This window comes from Diabrotica undecimpunctata, chromosome 2 (assembly GCF_040954645.1).
Source record: "Diabrotica undecimpunctata isolate CICGRU chromosome 2, icDiaUnde3, whole genome shotgun sequence".
Classification (NCBI taxonomy): domain Eukaryota; kingdom Metazoa; phylum Arthropoda; class Insecta; order Coleoptera; family Chrysomelidae; genus Diabrotica; species Diabrotica undecimpunctata.
In genome coordinates this window covers 70,679,985-70,707,597 of record NC_092804.1, presented here as the reverse complement: position 1 = coordinate 70,707,597, position 27,613 = coordinate 70,679,985, and the positions used below count along the sequence as shown (strand labels likewise).

Below are 27,613 nucleotides of genomic sequence, written 5' to 3'. Positions count from 1 at the left end.
AATTTCAGTGGTTTTTCTATCGCTTTCAATTACTAAGGAATTATCTTGGAATATTTTTGGTTGATTCAAGATTTGTAATTCATTGTTTGTTTGTGAGGAAGTGGTTTGGTCCTTTGTAGCTGATGCGTGATTTTGTATGGTATTGGGTTCTGGTTCCATTAATGTTTCGGTATTTTGTTGGTATTGGTTTCGTGGTTGATCTTGTAGCTGATTATATTTTTCATTGGTAGACTTATGTATATTCACGTGGTGGTCAGTTTCCATTTGATTAATTGAGTTGCTTGATGATGATAAAGAAGGACAGTCAGAATCGTGATGTCCGACAATCTTGCATCTGGAGCAGTTTAAACCATCTATGGAAATGTATAGTCGATATGATGTATTGTCGAATGAGATTAGAAATGAGTCAGGAATTGATGCATTTTCTAAAGGACTTATGAACATTTGCCTCCTAAAGCTGAGTACGTGGCTGTATTCTGAGTCTTGCATTCCTACTCGTAGAAACGTCATGTTGGAGGCGGATTTTATACCCATAGTTTTTAAGTGCTCTTCAATTATGCTATTAGGTATAGTAGGACATACATTAGATATGATGAGTCTCTGGGCAGGGGTTATAAGTCTTCTTACTTCAATCTGGTTACCATCAATATTTATATGTTTGTAGGAGCTAAGAAATTGATCAACTACATATTTAGAGGAGAGGTAGATGCAGATGCGGTTGTTTGCTATTTTGGATGCCCAAACAACATTTTTGGGCTGTACTATTGATCCAACAGCTTTTATATATTCGAAAACTTTTATTCCTTGTATGGTTGAAAGTATAATACCTTGGTCTTTTGAAGGATATTTTAAACTGTTTAATGCATTGGAGTAAGATCTATGTGACGTAGAGGGTATATTTCGTGAGGTAGTAGCTGATTCCGGTTCATCCATCTTCCCGCTGAGAATTTACGTACATTGGCACAGAGGATCTGAAGCCGGGCCTGGCCACTTAATAAAATTGAACAGCAGCCTAGCCTAATTACTTGTTAGAAGCAAGAACCAGCAAAAAGTTGTTGTCGATAATCGATAAGTTGAATTGAAATCGATAAAATATTTTGCCTTTTAAACTTCTGATTTTAAGGTTATTAATAATGCAGTTTTGTACTCACAGAATTCTACGATTTTCAGTACACTGTCACATTTAACTTTAAGTTGCAAACAGTATAAAAATTAAATTATATTTTTAATTTTAACTACCATTAATTAACAAATTGGTCAGAACCGATATAAAGCTGTATGATCTGCTAGATATCGGGGCCGGACTCAAGAGAATATTTCTGTACAAAGAATTCAGTCAATATTCATAGAAACAGTGGCAATCCTATATTGTAAGCTACAAACGAATTCTGCATCTCTCCTCACCTCTATTGCTATCCTATGCATGCAGTATATTTAAAAGAAATATAATTTCAAGATATTGAGGGTGTGTATTTTAATAAAAATTATTTTGCGAATCTTGTAGTATTATTATATTAAAAAAATGATATACCTTAAATAAATAGCTTTTAATTAAAAAAATATTTTATTAATACTGATTTAATAGCTATGAATAATGATTTTTTATATAGTCAGAGATCTTTTCTCCTACCATAATACAAGGTACACTGGGATGCCCTGTAGAAGAAATGGGAAAAATACTGGCGTCTGCCACCCTCAATCTCTTGATTCCAAAAACCTTCAAATTTGAATCAACCACAGCACCCTGCTTCGGACTTCGACCCATTGGACATGTAGCCATTGGGTGGAATGCGGTTAAAGTAATCTGTCGTATGTAACAATACCAATACTCTTTCGATTTAAATATCAAATGGCTACAATCTGGTAACGGATTACTCATATAATTAAGGCCCAAGCTTTGATACGCTTTGCTCTCTGCTATTTTAAAAAGAAGTTGAATACTTTGATACATCTCATCAATATCCTTATTTTCAGGATCAGAGAGAAGATTCGGGTTTATAAGAGGATATTCAAAGGGATTGCTGCTCTTTAATCTGATAGTACCTGTAGATTTTGGATCAGTGTGAATCACACCAAAGGAGAAAGCTGAAGTATGATTTGCCCAAAGAGCTTCAGAAACTTTGCCTTTTAGAAGAGTAATACTTTTTGTTAAAAACAGCGAATTTGCACTGACAGCGTCTGTAAAAATTTCTAAATTAGGTATACCTTTTCTGGTGCTGTTTTCAGTTTCATAAAATGCCACACCTTGTATTGTTGTTACGCTGGTGAGATCACCAATGCCTTGTAGGTAGTCCTGCAATTGCTGTTTTATATCTTGGGGAGGTAGAACAACATTTGTCGAAAATAAGATATTTGCATCTATGTGATCTCGTGATTTACTTCCTACTTCTAGATCTTGAATTAAAGATATGTTAACTTCTTTAAGATGTTTTATAGGACCTACTCCAGATAACATTAGTATTTGTGGGCTTGCAATAGCTCCAGCAGAAAGTATTACTTCCTTTCTAGCTTTTACCCTGTAAGTGGTACCTCCTTTTGTGAACAAGACGCTTTGTGCTACTTTTGTTTTCTGATTAATTTCTATTTTTATTACATAACTCTGCGTTAAAACTTTGAGATTAGTTCTATTTAGATAAGGAATTAGATAAGCAGAGCCTAAATCTTGCCTTCTACCTTTTTTAGTATATAATTGAAAAATAGAAGCTCCCTTTTGTTTATTGCTGTTGTAGTCAAGTATCTCAGCTCCTAATTCAACGTTTGCGTTAAGAAAAATATCATTAAATATAATATTAGGTATTTTTTGTTGAACTTTCAACAAGCCCCTAGTTCCATGATAGTCAAGATCTACGGGTGCTTTTGGATTGGTCCAATTAAAATTTTCTAGTTTTTTGAAATATGGCAGCACATTTTCGTAAGACCAAGATGGATCGTTAGATACTCTTGCCCAAGTATTATAGTCGTCTGGATGTCCCCTACTCGATATCAACGCATTTATCAAAGATGTACCACCAACTCCCCTGCCTCTTGGAACGTTGCATATGTTATTCACAGCTCCTAAAAAATCATATAAATATTGTATTAGAAAATATTTTGTGATCCTTTTAAAAACAAAATCGTTACGTATAATAATAAAATTTGATGAATGATGACAATAATGTTAAAACTAATTATTCAGATACTGGCAACTCGACGTTGGGGCTAATGGACCATAATGGAGGGCGGATCTGTTTGAGGCGGGTGTAAGAGGTGACATTCGGATTTTTGCAGAAAAAGTTGTGTGATAACTTCAACTTCTTTTCTTCCTTCCTCTCAAATAGGTCAGGAATATTAATAAAAAATTAAAATATTTAAAAATTACTAAAAAATCGTTTTGTTTTTCTTATTTCGTTGCTTATAACTTTAAAACGATTCATTTTGGAGGAAAGTCGTAAATATAATATAAATAAAATAATAGAAATAAAATAGCGATAACAGAATTTTTTATGAGATACGAATAGTTAAAAATGTTTAAATTTATTACCTCTGCTGCAAAATAGCAATATTAGGGTTATTGTTATTACATTATTTAATTCAGTTAGATGATGGTAGAACCTGAAAACGTCATGTAGACCAAATACGGCAAATTGGGAAATATACACCATCTGAAAATAATCAATGTTACATTCCGGATATCATTACTCACAATTTGGTTGCAAAAGAGGCATCCATTCCAGAGCACAGTGTCTCACCACCACCTACCGAAGTGACTATCGAGGAATCGGAAATTTCAAATAATACGGAAAGTTTCAATATTGTACCTGGAGCTCAAAGTGAAACTGAGGAACCCATTTTAAGGCGCTCCACTAGAGTAAGAAAACCTGTTACGAGATTGAATTTGTAAGTACTTTACTTCTAGTTATCTTTTGTAAATCATGTTCAAGGGAGGAGGTGTTATGTTCATGAAAAACTCCCTAACAAGAAATGTAAGTTGTTATGACGCTGAAGGACGGCTGTCACTCGAGGATTGATAAAAAGATCACGTTTGTATACTTTTCCGAAATAAAACATTTTTACATTATTACATTACGTTATTACAATATTAATGAAGTGATTAATTACAATTACGTCTTTCAAATACGAAAGACACTACAAATACAATAAAGTGGGAGAAGTTTTTTTTCGTTTTCTTATTCAATGTTTTTCAACTACTTAGATTGCACTTAGTACCTTCATAATTCGCCTAAAAAATCTATATAAAATAATAAAACAGCCCACCAAAATTTCATTAAAATCGATTTAATAGATGTCGCATAATAATTTTGTAATCTAAATTTTTTTTTTAATTGAAATTTTTAAAAATATTGCACAACAAAAATTAGGCGATATAGAAGTTTGCAAATTTTTTTGCTTATCTTATCACTGTATCTAACGTATGGAATTGAAATCAGATTTTTTGGGCAGCCTTAGGAATGTTTTAAAATTATAAACAATTTTTTGGCTTATAAACAAATAGAATATCTCGGTAATTATTACCGAGATTACCACAAGGGACTCCTGTGTGATCACCTGTTACAAGCAAGTAGGTTTAAAACTGCTCTCTCGGAAAAATTGTGAATTTGGGTATGTACACTTTATATTTAAATTAAAAATCTGGCAGACGCTATACCTATAGATGCAAAGAAGAGTTGGAGACGAAGGCGGTTCAGAAATATAATTCAATTCATATAATTAAGAGAAAAGTTTAAAGTTCTTAATTATTGTTTAAAGTTAAAGTAAAAGTTTTTTAGTATTATCAACTTTTACATATTAATTTTTTATATTGTAAGTAACGTTTTTGTGCCAAACAGTAATTACGGTTCGCTACAATAAAGGTGACCACACACTAAAATCGACGGCAAAGTGGCGTTGGTGAACAATTAAATATCGTTTTAATTTTCGGCTGTAAGAAAACTCGGAAAACGGGACTTACAACGAAAAGTAACTCGGTAGAAGTGACTCACATATAAACACCGATAAGGGTTGGAGATTCGACAGGTTGATTGGTCGACGACTCTTTTCGAGGTGTAGGACAGGGAAGGAGATAAACAGCGAAATAACAAGAAAAGTCCAAGGAAAATATCGTATGACGGGAGAAAAAGAAAAGGAGAAAATATAGATTTTTTTGTAAACAGCAAAAAAAAAAAACACCAAGAACTCCTACAAAACGCCAAACAACTGAATCTGAGAAATTAGACCAGTTATTAATAATGATGAAAGAAGTGAACACAACTCAAAAAGATATGAAGCAAGAACAGAAATAAAAACTGAAATAAGAGAAATTAAAGACCAACAAAACAAAACAAACGAAGCTCTACGAAAACTGACAGTAGAAAACGAACAATTAAAAAAAGAAAATCAGGATATAAGAAAAGAGAATTCAGAAATAAGGAGAGAGTTACAAGAAATGAAAAAAGCAGTCGAAATAATCGAAAAAAAAAAAAAATAGAAGAAAAAACAACATTGTAATGAATGGTCTAAAAATGGATACAAATGAACCAATCAGTCTAAAAGAAAGAATAAAAGGATTTTTTAATAAACATCTTTAAATTGATATTACACCTACAACAGTAAAAAAAAATAGGCGAGAATACATGCGTAATAGAACTAAGAAATGAAGAGGAAAAACACGAGATCATGGCAAAAAAATATAAATTAAAAATCGTCAAAAGTATTCATCAATGATGACTTGACTAGAGAAGAGAAAGAAAAACAGAAACACCTAACAAATTTTGCAAAAAACAAAAAAGAGAAAGGCAAAGACGTCAACATTGGTTACAACAAGGTGTTAGTAAACCAAGACGAATGGAGATGGAACAAAATAAAAAAGGAACTGGAAAAACATCCAAAAAACTACACCCACAAAAGGAATATTGATAACGACCAAAGCAACGGAAAGGATCTGACAATGACGACCAGGGCGACGAATAGGAATAACGATAGGAAAAAGCACGATGCAAAGGTAAACAAGGATGAAAATAGGAAGAAGATGAAAGATATATCGCAGAAAAAAAGGAGAGATAAAAATGGGAACATGGAACGTAAGACGCATCAATGGAAAAGAGGTAGAACTTGTAGAAGAAATAATCAGACAAAAAATAGAAATATTAGGAATAACGGAAACGAAAATGAAAGGAAGAGGTGTTAAGAAGATACACAAAGGATATTGTATTGAGAGAGCAAAAGAAGACGTAGGGATAATAATTGCACCGAATAGACTACAATACGTTATAGAAGAAACATATGTTAACCAGAGAATATTATCGCTGAAAATGAAACTGATAGACGAGGAAATATGGACAATAATAACAGCCTACGGAGTAAATGAAGATGCAAAAAAGGAAGAGAAGGATAAATTTTTCGAGGAGCTCCAAATGCAAATTGACAATGGGGAAGAAAATATAATTGTAATGGGAGATCTAAACGGTAGAGTCAGAAATAATAACAATGGAATTGAGGAATGCATGCAATAGAAAAATGCATGAATGCATGAAAAAAAAATAATAGAAATATGTATGGAGAATAAATTTGTTATAACAAATACAAAATTTAAACATAAAAAAGTACACAAATACACGAGAGTACAAGAAAGCAGAAATGAAAAATCAATCATAGATTACTTTTTGGTAAGTAGCAACAAATGGAAAAGAGTACAAGACACGAAAGTGAAAAGAGGCTCAGAGATTGGCAGTGATCATCATCTAGTAATAATGAGAATGAGAACAGCAAAAGAAAAAGAAGAAAAGAGGAGAAAAGTAGTAAATGAAAAAGTAAAAAGCTACAAATTAAAAGTAGAAAGATATAAGAAGATATTGCATGAAAAATTAGACATTATTTTGAAAGGTAGGGCAAAAACTGCAAGTATAGAAGAAAAGTGGGAAAATCTCAAGACCACTTAATCATAGCTGCTGAGAAAACTTGCGGGAAGACAAAAATAGCAAATAATAGCATGAGGAGAACTGAATGGTGGACGGACGAAATACGAAGGAAAGTAAAGAACAAAAAAGAAAAATGGAAGAGATATCTAAATACAAAGCGCCCTGAAGATTATGAGGCATATAAAGAAAAAAGAAAAGAGGTTAAAACAGCTGTGAAAGCAGAAAAAGGAAGGTCATGGGAAAAGTTTGAACTAAAAATGATAAATAATTATAGAGAAAATCAAAAACTCTTCTATGGCGCATTAAAATAGCTCAGACAAAAGAAAGAACACATGATGCCGAATATAAAAGACAAGAATGGAAAGGTAATAACAGAAGAAAATCAAATAATGGAAAGATGGAGAGAACATTTGAAAGAGCTAACTCATACAGAAGTAGACAACATAGTAGAGATACAAGAAATAAATGAAGAACAAAAAGTAGAACCCATAACAACAGAGGAACTAGAAAAGGCAACTGAAAGAGTTAAATTAGGCAAAGCACCAGGCAAGCATCATATCACCCCGGAAATGATAAAATTCGTGAGAATAGAGGAAGTGGACAGCATGAAAGAACTAATGAAAGATATCATACAGAGAGCAGAAATACCACAGGACTGGAAGAAAGACATTATACTATCAATACATAAAAAGGGCGACAAGAGAAACTGTAATAATTACCGAGGTATTACTATATCAAGTATTCCTGGGAAGGTATTCGCAAGAATAATAGAAACAAGAATAAAAACCCAAATAGAACCAACTATGGAAGATACACAATGTGGATTCAGGAAGGACAGAAGCACGCAAGACCACATATTCACAATAAGACAAGTAAGTGAGAAAGTAATCAATAAAAATAGAGAAATACATATATTCTTTATCGATCTGGAAAAGGCGTTTGACAGAATACAAAGAAAGGACGTATGGAGGACATTAAAGGAAAGAGGAGTTGGCAGGATAACAATTGATGTAATAAAGGATATGTACAATAATAATACAAATACGGTGAGAACCAACAACGAGGAATCCGAAGAATTTACTACAAGTCAAGCCGTCAAACAGGGATGCGTGTTGAGCCCACTCCTGTTCTCAGTGGTACTGGATGAAGCAATAAAGAAATCCAAGAGAAGAATGAGAAAACTAACATTAGGATACTGGCAAATGAAACAGACTCAACTATCAGAGCTTCTATTTGCAGACGACATGGTTTTGATAGCAGAAAACAGAGAAGACCTACAGAACAACCTTGAAATCCTAGAAGAAGAACTGTTAAACATAAATATGAAAATAAATACAGAGAAAACAAAAACAATGATAATTTCAAATAAGAGAAAGACACACGCAATACAATTAAACGGAAAACAACTAGAACAAGTGGAACATTTTAAATACCTAGGAGTAATAATTGAATCAAACGGTCAACAAGACATGGAAATAAATGAGAGAATGGGATGAACAGGAAACTTATTTAATACTATGAAAACAACATTTTTGGGGAAAAAAGAAATACCGGAGAAGGTAAAAACGGCAGTCGTTAAATCAGTAGTTAGACCTACAATCACGTATAATAGAGAGTCATGGACATTGACTAGGAGACAAAAATCTCGAGTCAATGCTATGGAAATGAGGTTCCTGAAGAAAATAGCAAACAGAAAGAGGACACACAAAATACGTAACGAAACAATCAGACAAAACCTAAAACTAGAACCAATAAACGAAAAAATAGTAGAGGGGCAACTAAGACGGTTCAGGCACGTGTGTAGAATGTCGAATGAAAGATTTACAAAACGAGTGTTTGAAACAAGAGTGCAAGGGAAAAACAAACGAGGAAGAGAGTTAGGTGGGTAGACGAAATCAGAAAAGAAGTTGAGAAGAAAGGATTGACATAAGAAAGTGCACGAAATCTAACACAAAACCGGAAAGCATGGAGACAACAGTGCAAAACTTAACTCCACCAGCCTTACACCTAACGGTAGAAAGGCTTAGGACTAAGTAAGTGAATAAGTAAGAATATCTCGGTAATTATTAGCTTAAATTAAATTCAGAAAACGGCGCTAGAAAAGACACGGCAAGACGGTTTTTTAAGAAAAAAGTTAACTTACGAGCAGTGGTTCCTGAGATACAACCGGTCAAAGTTGACCAGCATTCGCGACGAAGTTATAAACAATAGCATGATAATATTTGAACCATTATCTTTTTTTTCGGAGCTCCTTCTCGATACAAATTTTCATGTCTTTAAGATATTTATAAGATATAAATATATAAAAAAATTGAATTTGATAATTGAATTTCAAAGTTTAAAATCGGTATACGTAAAAAATGTACTTTCTCGGCTTCCAATGGAGCAATTTTCTTCTTTTTTTTAATCCGATGTAACTTGAATAGAGACCCACAAAAACGCATTACCAAATCACAAAGATGGTTTACTTTTGTTATAAATATATTAATTTATTTATACTCAAATTGTCAGAGTTCTCTCAGAAATAACGCTTGAAGCAACTGGCGATTTTGAATGTTAGATACGCTCGCAAAAGAAATTACTTTAAATAAAATTTGTTTCTACTCGATGGTAAAAATTCGATGTCTAATGATCAGAGTGTCCTATCGACTAAAATCAAAAAGCGTTTTAAATATGAAGAGTACTACTTTCATAGATACAATAGATACAATTTCATAGATATACGCACTTATTTGTTATTAGAAAATTAATTTCATAATGTCAAAAATCATTTATAAAACAATTATATTTAATATATTACTTCCATTTTTTTGGTGGGAACGACTCAGAGAAATGATTCAACATGAAGCCGAGTTAGCACTACCAAAACACTCTCAAAGAAGACAAAAATATTGCTGTGATAATGATTGTAAGAGAGCGATTGAGGAGAGGAATAGAGCCAGAATCAATAGCATAAGGAAGAATTATTTGAACAATAGAGAAATAGATGCTGAAAAGAGAAGTAAAGAAGTGAAGAAGTAAATAATATGAAAGAAGATTTTATAAATAACAAAGTCAGGAACTTTTCGCAAGAAATAAAAAGAGAACGAAGTCAATATAAAACCCCACCGAAATATTATAAAGATAAGGACGGGCATTTAGTAGAAGGAATAGACAAAAAACTAGGCAGATGGGCCAGATATTTTAAAACTGTACTAACCACCGATGAAGAACAATATCTTCAAATACAGGAGCCACTAGAAGACACAATAAGCCGACCGGAATAACAATGATAAAATACCAACAAAGGAGAAATAGTAGACATAATAAAGAATTTAAAAAATAATGAAGCACCCGATGAAAATGGCATCATAGCAGAGTTCCTAAAGAAATGTGGCTAAAGCCTACAGGAAGAAATCACGTAGTTGATACGTGAAGTATAAACTAAAGAACAAATACCAAAACAGTAAAGAGAAGCCCTGCTATGCCCAATACGCAAAAAGGAAATGTTACGGAATATAAAAACTACAGGTGTTATAGCAAGACACAACGTATAAAGTTCTAGATATATCGATCAGGAATAGAATAAATGCCAACATTGAAGAAAACCTGGGTGAATATCAAGCTGGTTTTAGAGTAAATAGATCAGTAATAGACCAAATTTTTACAATTTAAGCGATCCTAGCTAGTTCATTAAACTATTTTGACTTTTCGAATAAAATAATATGATTAACTAAATCCCTTCTGAATGAAACCAAAAGTAAAGTTATGATAGAAGGTCATGTCTTTTACAGCTTTAATATCACTAGAGGCCTACGACAAGGTGATCCCCTGTCTACTCCATTTTTTAATGTAATACTGGAAAGAATTCTAACGGAAAGCCATATACACACTAAATGCTCGATCTACCACCACAGACATCAGTGCGTAACATATGCGGACGACCTTGCCGTCCGCATATGTTACGCACCCATCCAACATTTAGGATAGTTTTGGAGAGTATCTACCTCAGACAAGGACTACAACTTTCAACATATAGAAATGATAAAACTCAAGAAATAAAAAAAAAAGAATGGCTAAAGGTAGTAAAAGTGCTGAAACTCTAAATAAGATGCTTAGATCAAAGAAAATATCCAGAGGAGTAAAAAGTGGAATATATACAACCGTTATCCGACCAACGGTGCTTTATGCTAGCGAGACTTGGATCTTAAGCAAAACCATAGAACTGAAGCTAGATAGATGGTAGCAGAAGATAATCAGAAGATTATATGGAGGTATAAACGGTGGACAGCTTATCTGTAAAAGAAGAAAAAGTAATGATATAATGCAAATATATGGACAACAAAAAATTTTCAAAGACTAAGATAGCACGGACACGTAGCTAGAATGCAGGAAGGAAGAGTCCCCAAAGCATTATTAAATACTGAAGCTGGCACAAAAAGGAAAAGAGGACGACCACGAAGAAAATGGATGGAATCAATAAAAAAGACTTAATATTAATAATAAGTTTATAATAATGCTGAGAGATACCCTTTTATCCCTGAGGAAGCAAAATAAAACTCGGGTGCTTCGTTAGATGTGCTGTTTAATTAATAGTCTAAGCTTTCGTCAATCATTATTGACATCATCAGAGTAAACTACAAACAAACAAAGAGAACAAACAATGAACAGGTGGAAACTAAGTATAAAAATAATAAAACACTTACCCAAATTATAGCAAAAAACTCAGTGTGTAACAGTCGTTACTCTTATTACAATTTATATTAAAATAATAAACAATTTATATTAAAATAATTTCAGAGATGTAGTATGGGTTGCCTAACTTTAAGTGTTCATTTGCCCATTAAGTGTGTATTGTTAATAATTTAAGTTGTCACTCTGTTCTAATTTGGTACCATTGCGGACCAGAGAGATGACAGGAGATTAGGGGGGAGTGGAAACTGGTTCTTCTTGGTTAATTAACTGTGAATTAAAATTCACTTTTGATCTAGAGTTTGAAGTGGTACACAACGGTGGTAGTTAGCGAAAGAAAATCCAATTAATGCATAGAATTTCCTTCACTTCAAGAAGTTAAATATTCTAAGTATAACTATAACAATTTAATTGACGGTGTTTTCGCAAACTCGGGAAGTTGAAGTGAGATTTCTAGCACGGAATTAAGTAGCTATCTGGTAAATAATAATTTTTTATATTATAAACATTAGAGTATTTTATCTATATCCTATTATTCAGATTCATTATTTCATATTTTAATATAGTATTTTGTCCAAGGCCATTATATTTTTACTCTATGTGAAGCAAGGTCACGCTACATCCGATTGGATGGGTTTTTTTTATCTACCATAATTATCTTTTTGCTCCGGTTTCTTATGCTGAAAGAAACTTTCCTCACTTCTTCTTTGATTTCTTTTTATCAATGTTGAGATTAGAAGTAACGGGGAATTGTTTTCAGCCACCTACCATGGAATTATAAATTTCCCTCAGAACATCCGAGGGAGAGTACCACTTCAACTCTATTAGAATCAGGGTCATTGGGACAAGCCACAGGGGGTATTGTCTACTCCACCCTCATTTTTTCTCCAGCCTGCACCTAGAGGTAGGGCAGGCCAGTCATCATCGGAACTGAGCCAATTAGCACCAGCTCCGTGCTAATTTCGGACCTCAAGGAGGACTTCGCTGGGACACCGAAGCCATTCGGGAGTATCCTTCCAGACAACTGTTTCACCTAGGAGGACAGTTGGTTTTTACTTCAGAACTATATATATATATCTTGTTTCACCAGTTATAGGTTTTTTTTTATAACATATATATATATTAATTAATATAACTCCCCTTGGTGTAAGGTATCGGTAAGTTTGAGCTCAAATTCTACCCAGAGATTATCTTCCATTGTTTTTTTGTATTAACCATTTATTTCATTATTAACTTTAATTATTTCATTATTTGTTTACTTAACTAATTTTTTTTATATTTCATCTTGTGTTATTAACTCCGGTTATTATCCCTTCAGGATAATAGACCGTTTCAATTGTTTAACTTGGCTTGTTCCCATTTATATATATATTTTGTTTGTATGTGAATTTAGAGGTGTTTAACAATATTGTTGGTCATATTGTAGGTTAGTATGATATATTTACGTGGCTATACGTTCTTCCAACGTTAGCAATACTTTGTTTAAGGTTGTTTTTAACCTAGATGTAGGTTGTACACTCTATATCAGAGTTATTCTGTGTAGTTTTCAACTTTTTGTTATAGTTGTTTTCAACATTTCCGCTATAATATTATATTGTGAAATTTTCATATACTTTTTGGTAACTTAGAGATTGTCAAAATCTAAGAAGTTATATTTAATAAACTTGAATTGTTTTGCATATAATTTTTTTATTAATATTTCCTTACCTTTTTACATTTACAGCATTTTTGTTTATTAAATCAACTTTAATTAATATTAGCAGTATACGATACCTGGAAGAGTGACCGTTACTCTTTTTAGAGTAGTATCCCTCTTCTGGCGCCCTCAATTTGTTTTCTTTGTTAATTTTTATTATATCTATTCATTTTTCTTATCCTCTTTTCTATCCATCATACATATTTTCCTGATTTACTGTCTTTAAAAGGCATGCAAATTGGCCGTATCCATCCTTGAGTTTCTAGTGGTCATTCTCTTGCCTACATTGCTAGCCTAGCCACATTCCGTTCAATATTTTTTTTCATACTTCTTTACTTAATTGTTATCTATTTTATCCCATATATATAGACCACTCTTCTTATACCTCTCTCCTCCTACACACCCCAGTATTTTGTTACATCGGCGTCCCAACGCGGTGCCTTTTCCAAGTTTTTGGTTTTAAGACAGTAGCTTTTAGCTGATTTCTTTTTTTTTCTTACTCGAGTTTTTGTATATTTGCTTTTTTTTTTACTCATATTATTGCTGATTTATTCTATCTTTAAATTTTTATTAATACTAAACAGGTATACTTATACTGCTGTATTGATTTATTAGTTTTATTTATTAGATTTATTAGTTATTAATATTTTGAGACCTCAGTGATAGGTTATAGTAGTACAACTTACATTCTAGGTTGAATTTTGTATTTTTATTGAGAACTTATATTTACTTACTTACCTACACATACTTATATCGTATATTATATAAACTTTTATTCCTACAGCCAACAGTATTATACTTATAGGTACTATTAATTGTTGCATATATATTAATATTTGGTTTAGAATAGTTATAATTTACATATAACTAGAAATTATTTTTGCTGGCTATTTTGATCTTGGTGGTGTGTTGCTAATAATTTGTCCACATCTTTTTTTTACAACTTAGGTATAATTAATAATTAATATTTCATATTTCTGATCTTGGTATCACTTTGTCCATATTTTTCCTCTCATCATGTGTGCTTTCAAAGTTGAGCATCTTTTGGTAAATGAATTGGATTACGAATTGAATGTTAGGGGTATAACGCCTGCAGAGTCGGCAAAGGTTGAAGACAAACGCAAGCTTTTGCGTGGAGATTTAAAGCAGAAACAGGACAATAGGAGTTTTACTCAGATTTCTGCTACACACATCCCTTTCGATGACCAACAGAAAGGAATATCCGAAACCTTAGATGATTTGTCGACGAGAATAGGAGATTTCAGGGGAACTGTACAAGATAACTTGTAGGCGCGACTAACTTCTCGTTTAGCTCACATTTCTGGCCGCGTACATTTGTTACATTGCACTACTGAAGAGCAGGAATCTTTTAAAAAGACTGTTTCTCTGATAATACTTACATTGGAGGGTGAACTTGATTCTAGAGTTAATTACATTGTTACATCTACTCCTAATGCTCCAGTCAATGTAGTTCCTAGCTTCGCATACTCCAAACCTGTGCAAGTACACAAATGGGGTGTTTCATTTTCTGGCGAAAAACAGCACACTGATGTGATGTCATTTATAGAAAGGGTTGAATGTCTTCGTGTTTCTAGAGGTGTCTCTGAAGAGGATTTGTTTGCTGCTTCTGCTGAACTGTTCACTGGTACAGCTTTTACATGGTTCATGAATAATAGAGGTAGTCTTTCTTGTTGGTATGATCTGGTACACAAGTTGAAGTCAGATTTTCTTCCTTACTCATTCCAGGATGATCTATTGGACCAAATCAAAAACCATAAGCAGAAACCTGGAGAATCTGTCACCATGTTCATTAACACTATTTTGGGCATGTGTAGCCGGTTGGAGACTTCTTTATCAGATTCTGCTAAGATAAAAATTATTCTTAAATGTCTGTTACCTTTTTATCATCAACAGCTAGCTCTTATGGACATCCACACTATTGATGACCTTACTGTAAAGTGTAAACGTTTAGAGGAAACGTTATCCTGGTCCTCTCAGTCTTCATCCACATCTCGACCTTCTTCTAATTTTTCTTCTCAGCCAAACTCTTTTAGTCATCGTTCTTGGCAAAATAAAGGCCCTGAACGTAATGTGTCAGTTGTAAGCTCTATCGTCTGCTGGAATTGTCGTCAGTCTGGTCATTCGTTTGTTGAATGTTCGATCCCTCGCACTCGTATTTTCTGCCATGGTTGTGGTAGGGAAAACACTCTAAAGAGAAATTGTTTTAAGTGTTCGGGAAACGAATTGTCGGAGGTCCGTCCCCTGAGCGTTTCTCCGTCCACCATACAATCAGGGAATCAAACCCAAACTTCAAACGAGACCGCTGGTCCAAGCACATCCAGCAACCCAAACCCATCTCCGAGTCGGAAAGGGAAAGGGGTAACTTTCAAAAAAGCAAAGCACACCACAAGACAAAATCAGTACCGAAATTAACTACTAATCATGAAACGTTGAATCCGCCTGTTTTAAGTGATCACAGATGGTCAACTACCAATTCTTCTTTACCCAGTAGCGTTAAACACAATTCTAATGATTACAGTAGTGAAATAGTTCCATTATCAGTATCAACTTTTAGGTTTGTTGATGATGATGATATGTCTATGGTTGTACCATATAATATTTATAACCAATCAAATACTTTAGATTTGCGATTCTTTGTTGGCGATAGAGTTTTAAAGAGAAACTTTGTAAAATCAAGTAAAGGTGATGCTATTTCGGCAAAATTTTGCCAGAAATACATTCCGTGTACGGTTGTAAGGGTAATATCTCCTTTGGTATATGAATTAAGGGACAATCCGTCCAACAAACGAATTGGTCAATTTCATGTAAAGGATTTACTGCCTGATAACACCATCGACGAGGTTAGTTCTTCATCCTCAGAAGAAGACTAACTTAACACTTTCGTTTAAGCTAATCTCTTTCTCTGTTTGTCTTTAGCTTATTTTGATTATATTTTGCATTTTAGTCTAAGATTTTCTTAATCACCAGATAACGTAGGTACACCGCTATTTTTTGTATCTTTTGGCATTGGTTAATGACTTCTATAACTTATTAGATAATTAGTATGTATGACTTATCCATTTTTTTTTGTATTATAAATGATGCACTTTATAATGAATTAATATTCTTAAGTACTAATCTTCCCAGGAGAATTACTCCTTTTAACCTCATATGATACGAGGGTTGTTTAGTATATATTTACATATTTAGATTTATACTTATAGTTAATCCTATTACTGATAAGGAACTATGGAACTATGTTGTTACACTACTGGATCATATATTGTGTGTTATATTTTTGATATTTGATTCCTTAGTATTTGTTTTGATATATTTGTTCAATATTTGCCAATTTGGAAAGATGTTGTGATTTTTTTTTATCTTTGGTCTGCTTTATTCTCACTTGTCACGAAAATCTTAAATACTCTACAATAATTTATGTCCTGATTCCATATACAGGATGGTTCTGGAATTAGTTTGGAATTTTGAAGTAGGTAAGGATGACCGGCGCGGCGTCCTTCTTATTTCTTCTTATTTATTCTTCTGAATTTTCTGTCAATGAATCTGTCAATACTCAGCTTTAGTGAATACGTGGGTTCGAGATTGTTGCTCAGCAACTGATCACTGCTGCTCAATTAGGTTCGTACTATATGTGTTTATTGCAGAGTAGGCAGATGTTTATGCCTCATAATATTTCTGGTCAGGAAATGCTCGCGACATGTCCTAACCATTGTTGTGTGATTGTCCAAATATTCCAGTTACCTTTTCACAACTTGATAGGGAAGTTTAATTAGTTCATATTAGTTATCTTACTTCAGGTTATGTTTTTATCTTTAACTATCCCTACACATGTCAAGTTAGTCATTTTCACTATTTAAGAGTTTAGACAAATGAGTTGTTCTCTTAGTGTAATCCCACTTCTTTCCTTAGGCATAAATTGCTGTTTAGATTTAGGACTATTCCCGGATAATTCCATGCTGCGAGAATTTGTTATAAATCTACAGTTTTGTTCAAAATTGGTTGCTTTTTACTTTAACTTTAACTTGTTAGTAATGGTATTATAGGAAAAGTCCACCACTTATATTTTCTTAGGATTTCTATTGGGATTTTATCGGTGATTTATTGAAAATTTATTTAGCCTCTGAATTCCTTTAGTCCATTTTAGATTTTAGACTTTAGGTATTTATCTTTATCTTTGGTTTAGTTCAGTTACCTACTACATTACTTAGTCTGAATAAGTGTGACAATGCTGCTTCACACTTTAGGAAATTTTGCTTTATTGTAATTACTTAGTTGGTATTGGCTCATATTACCGGATGAGGGTAAGAGCTAATTTAGTTATTAGTATTAGTGAGAATTGGTCCTTTCCTGATCGTCCTTCTTTGGATATGCTCTATTTATAAATCTGGTGTCCATCGATAGTCCGATTTTGGATTCAGTGTCTGATTCCTCACTTATTTGGTTTATTTGGATATGTAGGTTCGTATCACCAGATGTGGGTGTACGTAGACCTCATTTAGTTTTGAGATTTAGTATTGGTGTGAATGGGTCCATAAATCTTCCTGGTCGTTCTTCTTTGGATATGCTTTTATGAATCTGGTGTCCATTGATAGTCTGACTTTGGATTAAGCGTCCTATTTCACATTTATTTTGGTTATTACGCCTTTGATATACTTTGGTATGTTTACGATTTAGATTACTATTTGTGTTATTTGGTTTGGTGAGAATTGCTCCATAAATCTTCCTGATTGTTCTTCTCTGGATATATTACTATGAATCTGGTGTCCATTGTTAGTTCAATTTTGGATTAAGTGTTCAATTCTTAACCTATTTAGTTTATGATTTCTTTGATCTTAGTTTAGTATATCTCCGGGTGAGATATTGTTTGAATTGGCTCATACATTTGCCTGGTTGTTCGTCCTTGGATATACTTAGTCTTATAGATCTGATGTCCATGGATAGTTCAATTTTGGATTTAGTGCCCAATTCGACATTTATTTGTCATCAAGAATTTAGTTGGTATATTTAGTTAATATTTGGCTTTTAAGCATATTGTCGATTGAGACTTTCATTTTTACTTTGAGTCATCTGAGTTTGTGGTGTCTGGCGCCATGACCATTCTTTTTTTTTCCCGTGATCTTTAGTTCGTGGTTATTTTTTTTGTGTAAACTTGCAGATCAACGTGGAATGTTAGGCCAGTACACTTAGTTATTAATACTTTAATTTTAGGAAAAAAAAAAAAATTTTTGATTAAAATTTTTTTTTTCCCGACTAGTAGGGGAATGTAACAGTCGTTACTCTTATTACAATTTATATTAAAATAATAAACAATTTATATTAAAATAATTTCAGAGATGTAGTATGGGTTGCCTAACTTTAAGTGTTCATTTGCCCATTAAGTGTGTATTGTTAATAATTTAAGTTGTCACTCTGTTCTAATTTGGTACCATTGCGGACCAGAGAGATGACAGGAGATTAGGGGGAGTGGAAACTGGCTCTTCTTGGTTAATTAACTGTGAATTAAAATTCACTTTTGATCTAGAGTTTGAAGTGGTACACAACGGTGGTAGTTAGCGAAAGAAAATCCAATTAATGCATAGAATTTCCTTCACTTCAAGAAGTTAAATATTCTAAGTATAACTATAACAATTTAATTGACGGTGTTTTCGCAAACTCGGGAAGTTGAAGTGAGATTTCTAGCACGGAATTAAGTAGCTATCTGGTAAATAATAATTTTTTATATTATAAACATTAGAGTATTTTATCTATATCCTATTATTCAGATTCATTATTTCATATTTTAATATAGTATTTTGTCCAAGGCCATTATATTTTTACTCTATGTGAAGCAAGGTCACGCTACATCCGATTGGATGGGTTTTTTTTATCTACCATAATTATCTTTTTGCTCCGGTTTCTTATGCTGAAAGAAACTTTCCTCACTTCTTCTTTGATTTCTTTTTATCAATGTTGAGATTAGAAGTAACGGGGAATTGTTTTCAGCCACCTACCATGGAATTATAAATTTTCCTCAGAACATCCGAGGGAGAGTACCACTTCAACTCTATTAGAATCAGGGTCATTGGGACAAGCCACAGGGGGTATTGTCTACTCCACCCTCATTTTTTCTCCAGCCTGCACCTAGAGGTAGAGCAGGACAGTCATCATCGGAACTGAGCCAATTAGCACCAGCTCCGTGCTAATTTCGGACCTCAAGGAGGACTTCGCTGGGACACCGAAGCCATTCGGGAGTATCCTTCCAGACAACTGTTTCACCTAGGAGGACAGTTGGTTTTTACTTCAGAACTATATATATATATATATATATATATATATATATATATATATATATATATATATATATATATATATATATATATATATCTTGTTTCACCAGTTATAGGTTTTTTTTTATAACATATATATATATATATATTAATTAATATAACTCCCCTTGGTGTAAGGTATCGGTAAGTTTGAGCTCAAATTCTACCCAGAGATTATCTTCCATTGTTTTTTTGTATTAACCATTTATTTCATTATTAACTTTAATTATTTCATTATTTGTTTACTTAACTAATTTTTTTTATATTTCATCTTGTGTTATTAACTCCGGTTATTATCCCGTCAGGATAATAGACCGTTTCAATTGTTTAACTTGGCTTGTTCCCATTTATATATATATTTTGTTTGTATGTGAATTTAGAGGTGTTTAACAATATTGTTGGTCATATTGTAGGTTAGTATGATATATTTACGTGGCTATACGTTCTTCCAACGTTAGCAATACTTTGTTTAAGGTTGTTTTTAACCTAGATGTAGGTTGTACACTCTATATCAGAGTTATTCTGTGTAGTTTTCAACTTTTTGTTATAGTTGTTTTCAACATTTCCGCTATAATATTATATTGTGAAATTTTCATATACTTTTTGGTAACTTAGAGATTGTCAAAATCTAAGAAGTTATATTTAATAAACTTGAATTGTTTTGCATATAATTTTTTTATTAATATTTCCTTACCTTTTTACATTTACAGCATTTTTGTTTATTAAATCAACTTTAATTAATATTAGCAGTATACGATACCTGGAAGAGTGACCGTTACTCTTTTTAGAGTAGTATCCCTCTTCTGGCGCCCTCAATTTGTTTTCTTTGTTAATTTTCATTATATCTATTCATTTTTCTTATCCTCTTTTCTATCCATCATACATATTTTCCTGATTTACTGTCTTTAAAAGGCATGCAAATTGGCCGTATCCATCCTTGAGTTTCTAGTGGTCATTCTCTTGCCTACATTGCTAGCCTAGCCACATTCCGTTCAATATTTTTTTTCATACTTCTTTACTTAATTGTTATCTATTTTATCCCATATATATAGACCACTCTTCTTATACCTCTCTCCTCCTACACACCCCAGTATTTTGTTACAAGTGAATTGAGTGGAAAACAAAGAAAGTGTTATCTGTGTATATACTTAACATGTTTTTAGATACATGATGAGAAGTATCCATAGTTCACAATGTATTTTTTTTTAAATTTAGATCGATCTATTTACATTAAAACCTAACCACAAATAAATTGGAATCTTACACGTTGTTTAAAACAATCTAAAAGTAATTAACAATTTACGACGGTGTCACTAAACTTGTTTAAAATAGCAGGATAATTTGAAATGTAAAAATGACAAATATATTCTAAAATGTTAACAACAAATACTTAAGTAACTTTAGAGTTACAGAATGACAAAAATACAATACAAGTAAATAAAATAATTAAAATTGGTAAATTAAAATAGTTAAAAAATCTAACCTATATCACTCATTATATCTGGGCGACAATTTTTTAATTCCTGAAATATTTTGTTTAAGCAGGAAGGTGTAGATGGAACTTAAATTATCCACATCCTTCTTGTGATTGATAGCATTTTTCGCATTATAAAGGATTTTTCGTTGAAAATCTCTATTAGATGCATCTAAGATGAATGTGTCATTATAGAGGACTATGTGGTCTTTGCTATTAACGTGAATACTAAGACCTGTAGATTGTGGTTTGAGTTTGCAATCACTTTTATGAAGGGACAATCTTTTGCTTAATCTTTGGCCAGTCTGACCAATATAAACTAAGCCACATTCACATGCCATATATTACGTTAGTACGTTGTAAGGTAGGAGTAGGATCTTTTAATCTGGTGTAAAACAAGTTAAGAGTTTTTTGGTTATAAGTAGATATTTTTATATTAAATTCACCAAATAAACTAATGAGTGACCTAGATAGATTTTGTATAAAAGGTAGTTTACCATATCTCGCAGGAGTATCAACTAAGGAGTAACATTGTGATTTGCATCATTGTTTACAATAGGATTCGAGAATAACAATTTGTTAAGCAGTTTTTTTGGATATTGGTTAGATAACAATATATGAAATAAAATTTTAATGTTTTTATTAACAAATTTCGGATGGCAAATCTTAGTAATTCTATTTTTCATGGCTAGAACAACATTAATTGTCTGTTTTTCGGGATAATAGGAATTGTATGGAATAAATCTCCTGGAATTAGTGTTTTTACGATACCAATCAAGGCAAATCAAATTACTGTCAGTTCTAACAACTAAAGTATCTAAGAAAGGGACCGAGGAGTTAGACTCCTCCTCCACTGTGAATTTTAAATGTAAATTGAATGAGTTAAAGATATTAAGTGTATATTGTACCTTGTCATGTTGAACGGCCATAATTAAGTCATCAAAATAGAGATAAATAACTGGAATTGTGAAATTCACCTGGTCAATAACAAAGTACAATCATTTGTTCATCACAATTACAGCCATAATGGGTGGGGCTACTTCTCCCATTATGGCTGACAATATAGGCTCCCTAGAAAATTTAGGGGAGATATATAAATATATATATATATATATATATATATATATATATATATATATATATTTTGTTGTACTTTTGAATGTCCATAAGCAATAAAAAACCGATATACAAATTTTATTACTTAAATAAAAATTAAAATTATTGATATTTCATTAAGACACGGGCATATGAATTTTCAAACATCCTGTATAAGACAAAATATGTATTTTAAGTTGTTCGAAGAATTGTTCATTAGGCCTCAGAGACAAGACTTTCAAATATTATCGATAAGAAATTTAAATAAGTCGGTTATTGTGGAATGGTTTTACCCGGAATAAAAGTGTATATAGAAAGTGTTGAACAATAGACCGGGATTTGCGGTGGTTTTCTCCCCGAAAGATTATATCGGTAAAAGTTTATTAACAAAAGACATTGAATTGAGAAACAGGTATCGTTTGTAGCTATTAGTAAGAAATATTTGTAAAGCAGATAGATTTAGTTAGAATAATTAAAGAAGTTTGTTTTCTGGAATTACCCGAATGACGTTTTATAGAGAGAGTTGGGTGGTAACGATATACGTCACAAGAGGTGGATGATTTTTATTGGTCAAATTTTGAATGCAAGGAGGTTGATTTTGGCTATGAGATAGGAGAGAGAAAAAAAGGTTGGTAGTCAGTTTTCGTCGTCCAAGAAGGAAGGAGCTTTGTGATTTGTGTTTGTTTGAAGTCCCGAAGATGTAATTTACCGGGTGTGTTTATTTGCGGTGTTAAAGCTGACCAGTGTGAGGAACGGGGTACAGAGAGATAGAAAACCAAAGGGCATAAGAATATTAATAGCAGACAAAGCCGGAAACATTTGGAGATACAAGGACAGATAGGAGAAAGGTGTACGTCATCTAGACCACAATAGGAGCAGAAGCAGAGAAAGGTTTTTTTTTGTTGTGGCGTGGCCATAGAATTGCAACGGCAGAGAAGGAAAGGTCAGTCAAATTTCATTAGAGCCGGAGTGTGATTTTCATTTATTAATTAAATAAATTGAATAAATAATAGAGACAGTTAATTTTGCGATCACTTAAAAAAAAAAGGAATTATAAAAAGAGCTTAGTTATAACACATATTAAAAATCAATGTAAAATAACATTTGGGTCCATGATAGAAAACAACTTCTCATATATTTAAAGTTAGTATATTGCAAATATTACAGGATTGATTGTTATATAAAATTTCATTAAAATAAAGGACATCTCACATATAGTTCAGTTGAAATTCTATGTATTTTATTCAGGTCATATTACCTATCCCGATTAGGACGCCAATTGGAAAATATTTTGAATCCACGATCAAAGGTAAATCGTACAATTTAAATAGCCTGAGATTGTAATTAATTAATGCTGATTTATTGTGATTAATTGGAGATTAGTTCATTTAATAAATATAGACAGGATTTTTCCTAAGTAAGCAATATAATACAATTTAAATAGCATAACAAAATGGCCCCCAACGTGTAAAGCTTTGAAAAATATTTCTAGTTGGCAAATTTGAAAGGATAGGAGTAGACGAGCAGATATTTGAAAGTTTATATGCCGGGGATAAAGTGAAATATTATGTAAAAATTGAGGACATAAAGATTATATTTTTTTTTAAGATACAATTTACCATAATTGATTTATTCGTGATATTGACAATTTATAGGTTACCATAATTGATTTATTTGTGTGATATTTAAATTTGATAATTTTACCATACTTGAATTATTTGATTGATTTTGACATTTGATATTTTACCATTTGATTTATTTGTGGGATATTGAAATTTGATACTCGTACTCAAGAGTTATTACATTTGAACAGGAAAAGTCCCGTTTGTTGCAACAGACCAGTAGAATTTTATATTTGGCGGGGATATTATTGCACAAATTTCAAACTTTCATATTTGGCGGGGATAAATAATCTAACGAACATGTCGACCACAAGGAGTCAAAGCAAAACGCAAGAAAGGAAAGAGGATAAGATAGAAGAGGAAACAATTATTGATGAAGGATCGGATAATGAAGGAAATGCTACAATAATGGAGGAAAGAAAAGAAACAGGGATGTTAGAAAAATTATTAGCTATGATGCAAATACAGACACAACAAATACAAGAATCGTCACAAAAAATGGATAAAAATCAACTGGAAACAAAACACATAATGGATGAATCACAACAAAGAACGGAACAAAAATTGGACAATTTAGAAGAAAACCAAAGAAAAATGGAACAAAAAATGGAAACGCGTATGGACAAATATGAAAACGAAATAAAAGTCTGTTTAGAAAGAAGTAGGGAAGAAACAGAGAGGAAAATAGAATTGCAGAGAGAAGAAATCGAAACTAAAATGAAGGATATTCAGAGTATGCAAAAAAGGGAATTAGAACAGATAGAAATAAAATTTGAAAATGCGCTACAAGAAGACCGGAAAGAAACGGAAAGGAGATTTAAACAAATTGCAGAGATGGAGATAAGAGGAGTAGAAAGAAAGGAAGTCATCGTACATAGCACAGAAGTCGTAAAAGTACGATTTGGAGGGGATATAAGGAAAATACACCCAGTGCCTTTTATAAATAACCTAAAGGAAAAAGTCAAAAACATAGGACCGTTTGCAACAGCAAAGGAAACCATCAGAAACCATCTCAAAGAAGAGGCAAATCTTTGGTTTGTCAGCAAGGAAGAAGAATTGGACAATTGGCAAGATTTTGAGAGAAGATTCTTAAATTATTTCTGGGGAAAAATCCAGCAACTACAAGTAAATAAAGAGTTACAAAATGGAAAATACCATGAGAGGATGGGCGTATCAGAAAAGATGTACGCATTACAACTCTATAATAATGCAAAACATTTGCAATATAATTATTCATCAGAACAATTGGTAGAGTTGATATCGCGACATTTTGAAGATACCTTGGAAGACCACATAAATCTCCAAAATTACAAGGACATTGACAGCTTATGTCAATTTTTGCAAATGAGAGAATCACGTAGGCATGAAAGAAGAGAAAGAAGACCGCAAGAAAATTATAGACAAAGAGAAAACCAAGAATATAGAGATAGAGGTCAAAATTTTAGAAGAGATTATACAAGACGAGAATTCATACCTAGACGGGGATATGAAAATAGACCGAACGGAAGAGAGAATTATGAACCCAGAACCCAGAGATGGAATGAAAACAGGGATCGGGAAAATCAGAGTAGAAATAACCGCCCATACCAAGGAAACAGATACAATAACCCACGGAATGAACAGGAATCTCGCGGTAATCGATACGGGAATGATAGACCAAAAGAGAACAGAAGAGAAATAAATAATATGCAAAGAGAAGAAAATGAATATGAGAGAGAAGATGACGGGAGAGAAAACACAGAAGAACAACAGGCGTGTTTTCAAGAAGGCGCTCACTAAAAACGAAGAAACAAACAGGAATTTTTTGTCACCCCAAGGAATTTATTAAACTGGCAGGAAACAATGAAAAGAGAAATGGAGTTAATTTAAAATTTGTGGATGGATTTATAAATGAGAAACCAATTAAAATTATGATAGACACAGGCTCTGAAATAACACTGGTCAACAGAAAATTAATCGAAGAAGTAAATTTAACAAGTCTAATTTATAAAATACCTAGGGTGAATTTAGTGGGCGCAAATAAACGGACATTGGCAACAATAAATGAAGGTATACGAGTAATGGTACGATTGAAAAAAAAATATGTATGCACTTCAATGTGTAATAATGCCGAATATGTCACATGATATGATTGTAGGCGTTGACGAATTAACGGAAAAACATGTAGTGATCGACTTCAAAACCAATACGATGAAAATAACAAAGGAAGAAGAAGAAGAACAGGATAAGGAACAAGAGAAACAAATTACGGACGAATCAGAGAAAGAACAAACGGTGGAAATGAACCTGGCGACGAAGAAAGGAAAAGGAAGAAAGAGGGGAAAAGGTCTGAAAAAGATCAAAGAAAAAAAAACCTGGGATTCCTCAAAAGATGAGACGAGCTCAGGAGAAGAAGATGGAAAAATTTTGACAAGAAATGAAAGCAAAACTTGGGATTCCTCAAAAGAAGAGACGAGCCCAACAAAAAAAAAAACAAAGGAAAATGAAGAGGACACAATGGAGACAGTGGTGTTTGAAGAAGACACGGAGTACACGGTGAATATGTGCGAAAAAGTTGATGGGAGAGACAAAAAATTGATATGTGGAGAAGGCAAAGAAAATGATTTGCGTATAATTTTAAGAGACTATGAAACGCTGATAAATGAGGAAAACCGAGTGGCCACAAAATACGAGCACTCATTTGAGGTGAAAAACTTGGGAAATTTTCGATCGAAGACTTATCCAATTCCTTATAAGTATCGGCAAGAAGTAAAGCAAGAAATCAAAAAAATGTTGGAAGATCAAATCATTGAGAGATGTGACTCACCCTATATTAACCCAATTGTGATAGTGAAGAAGAGCAGTGGAGAGTTAAGACTCTGTTTAGATGCCCGAAATATCAACCAACACACAGTATCACAATATGAATCACCGTTAAATATCGAGGCCATTTTTGGAAGAATCACGGGATCACATATTTTCTCAAAAATTGATCTAAAGCATAGTTTTTGGTTAATACCTTTGGCTGAAAAGTGTAGAAACTACACTGCCTTTTCAATTGATGGTATAGTATACCGATTTAAGGTAGTTCCGTTTGGATTACAAAGCGCCTGTGCAGCACTTGTACGAGCTTTGCATACCATTTTGAATCACCATGAAGAGTTCATCGTCCATTACATCGACGATTTATTAATTTTTTCACAAGATATGCAGAGTCATGTGGAACATATCAAAATAATTTTGAAAGAATTGGACACAGCGGGATTAAAACTAAACATTGAAAAATGTCAATTTTTTCAAAAGGAAGTGATTTATTTGGGTTTCAAACTTGACACCGAAACTGTAAGTCTAGCCGAGGACAGAGTAAAGCTCATCGACGAATACCCAAGACCAACAAATCTAAAAACATTGCGAGGGTTTCTCGGTACGATAAATTATTTCAAGAAATTAATTCCCGATTTAAGCCAAAAAGAAATTCCTTTAATAAAATTGTTAAAGAAAGGGACAAAATGGAATTGGAAAGAAGAACAGGAGGAAGCTTTCAAAATATTGAAACAAGAATTTGCTAAAGGAACAAAAATATATCACCCTATTTACAATTTGCCGTTTATACTCCGTACGGATGCGTCGATACAGAAATTTGCAGGAGTGTTGTCGCAAATACAAAACGGCCAAGAGGTTCCGATATGTTTTATATCTCGAGTGACTAAAACACATGAGAGAAAATACAGTGTCACCGAGTTGGAATTCGCCAGTGTACTATTTTGCGTAAACAAATTAAGGTTTTACTTATTGGGAGCTAAATTCACCATCGAAACGGATCATGCAGCATTGATACACATCATGAAGAATCGATT

The 27,613-nt window shown here is 32.9% G+C and overlaps 1 protein-coding gene across 1 annotated transcript in view; it reads right to left on the bottom strand.

The window, feature by feature from the left end:
• Nucleotides 1–1,585: 1,585 nt before the first annotated feature.
• The window catches only part of LOC140434667 (glucose dehydrogenase [FAD, quinone]-like), a 38,977-nt gene continuing 12,949 nt past the window's right edge, over nucleotides 1,586–27,613 (bottom strand). Inside the window, exon 3 of the mRNA XM_072523087.1 lies at nucleotides 1,586–3,054. Within this exon, the coding sequence (XP_072379188.1) occupies nucleotides 1,586–3,054 (1,469 nt within the window). The remainder of the gene's footprint in view (nucleotides 3,055–27,613) is intronic.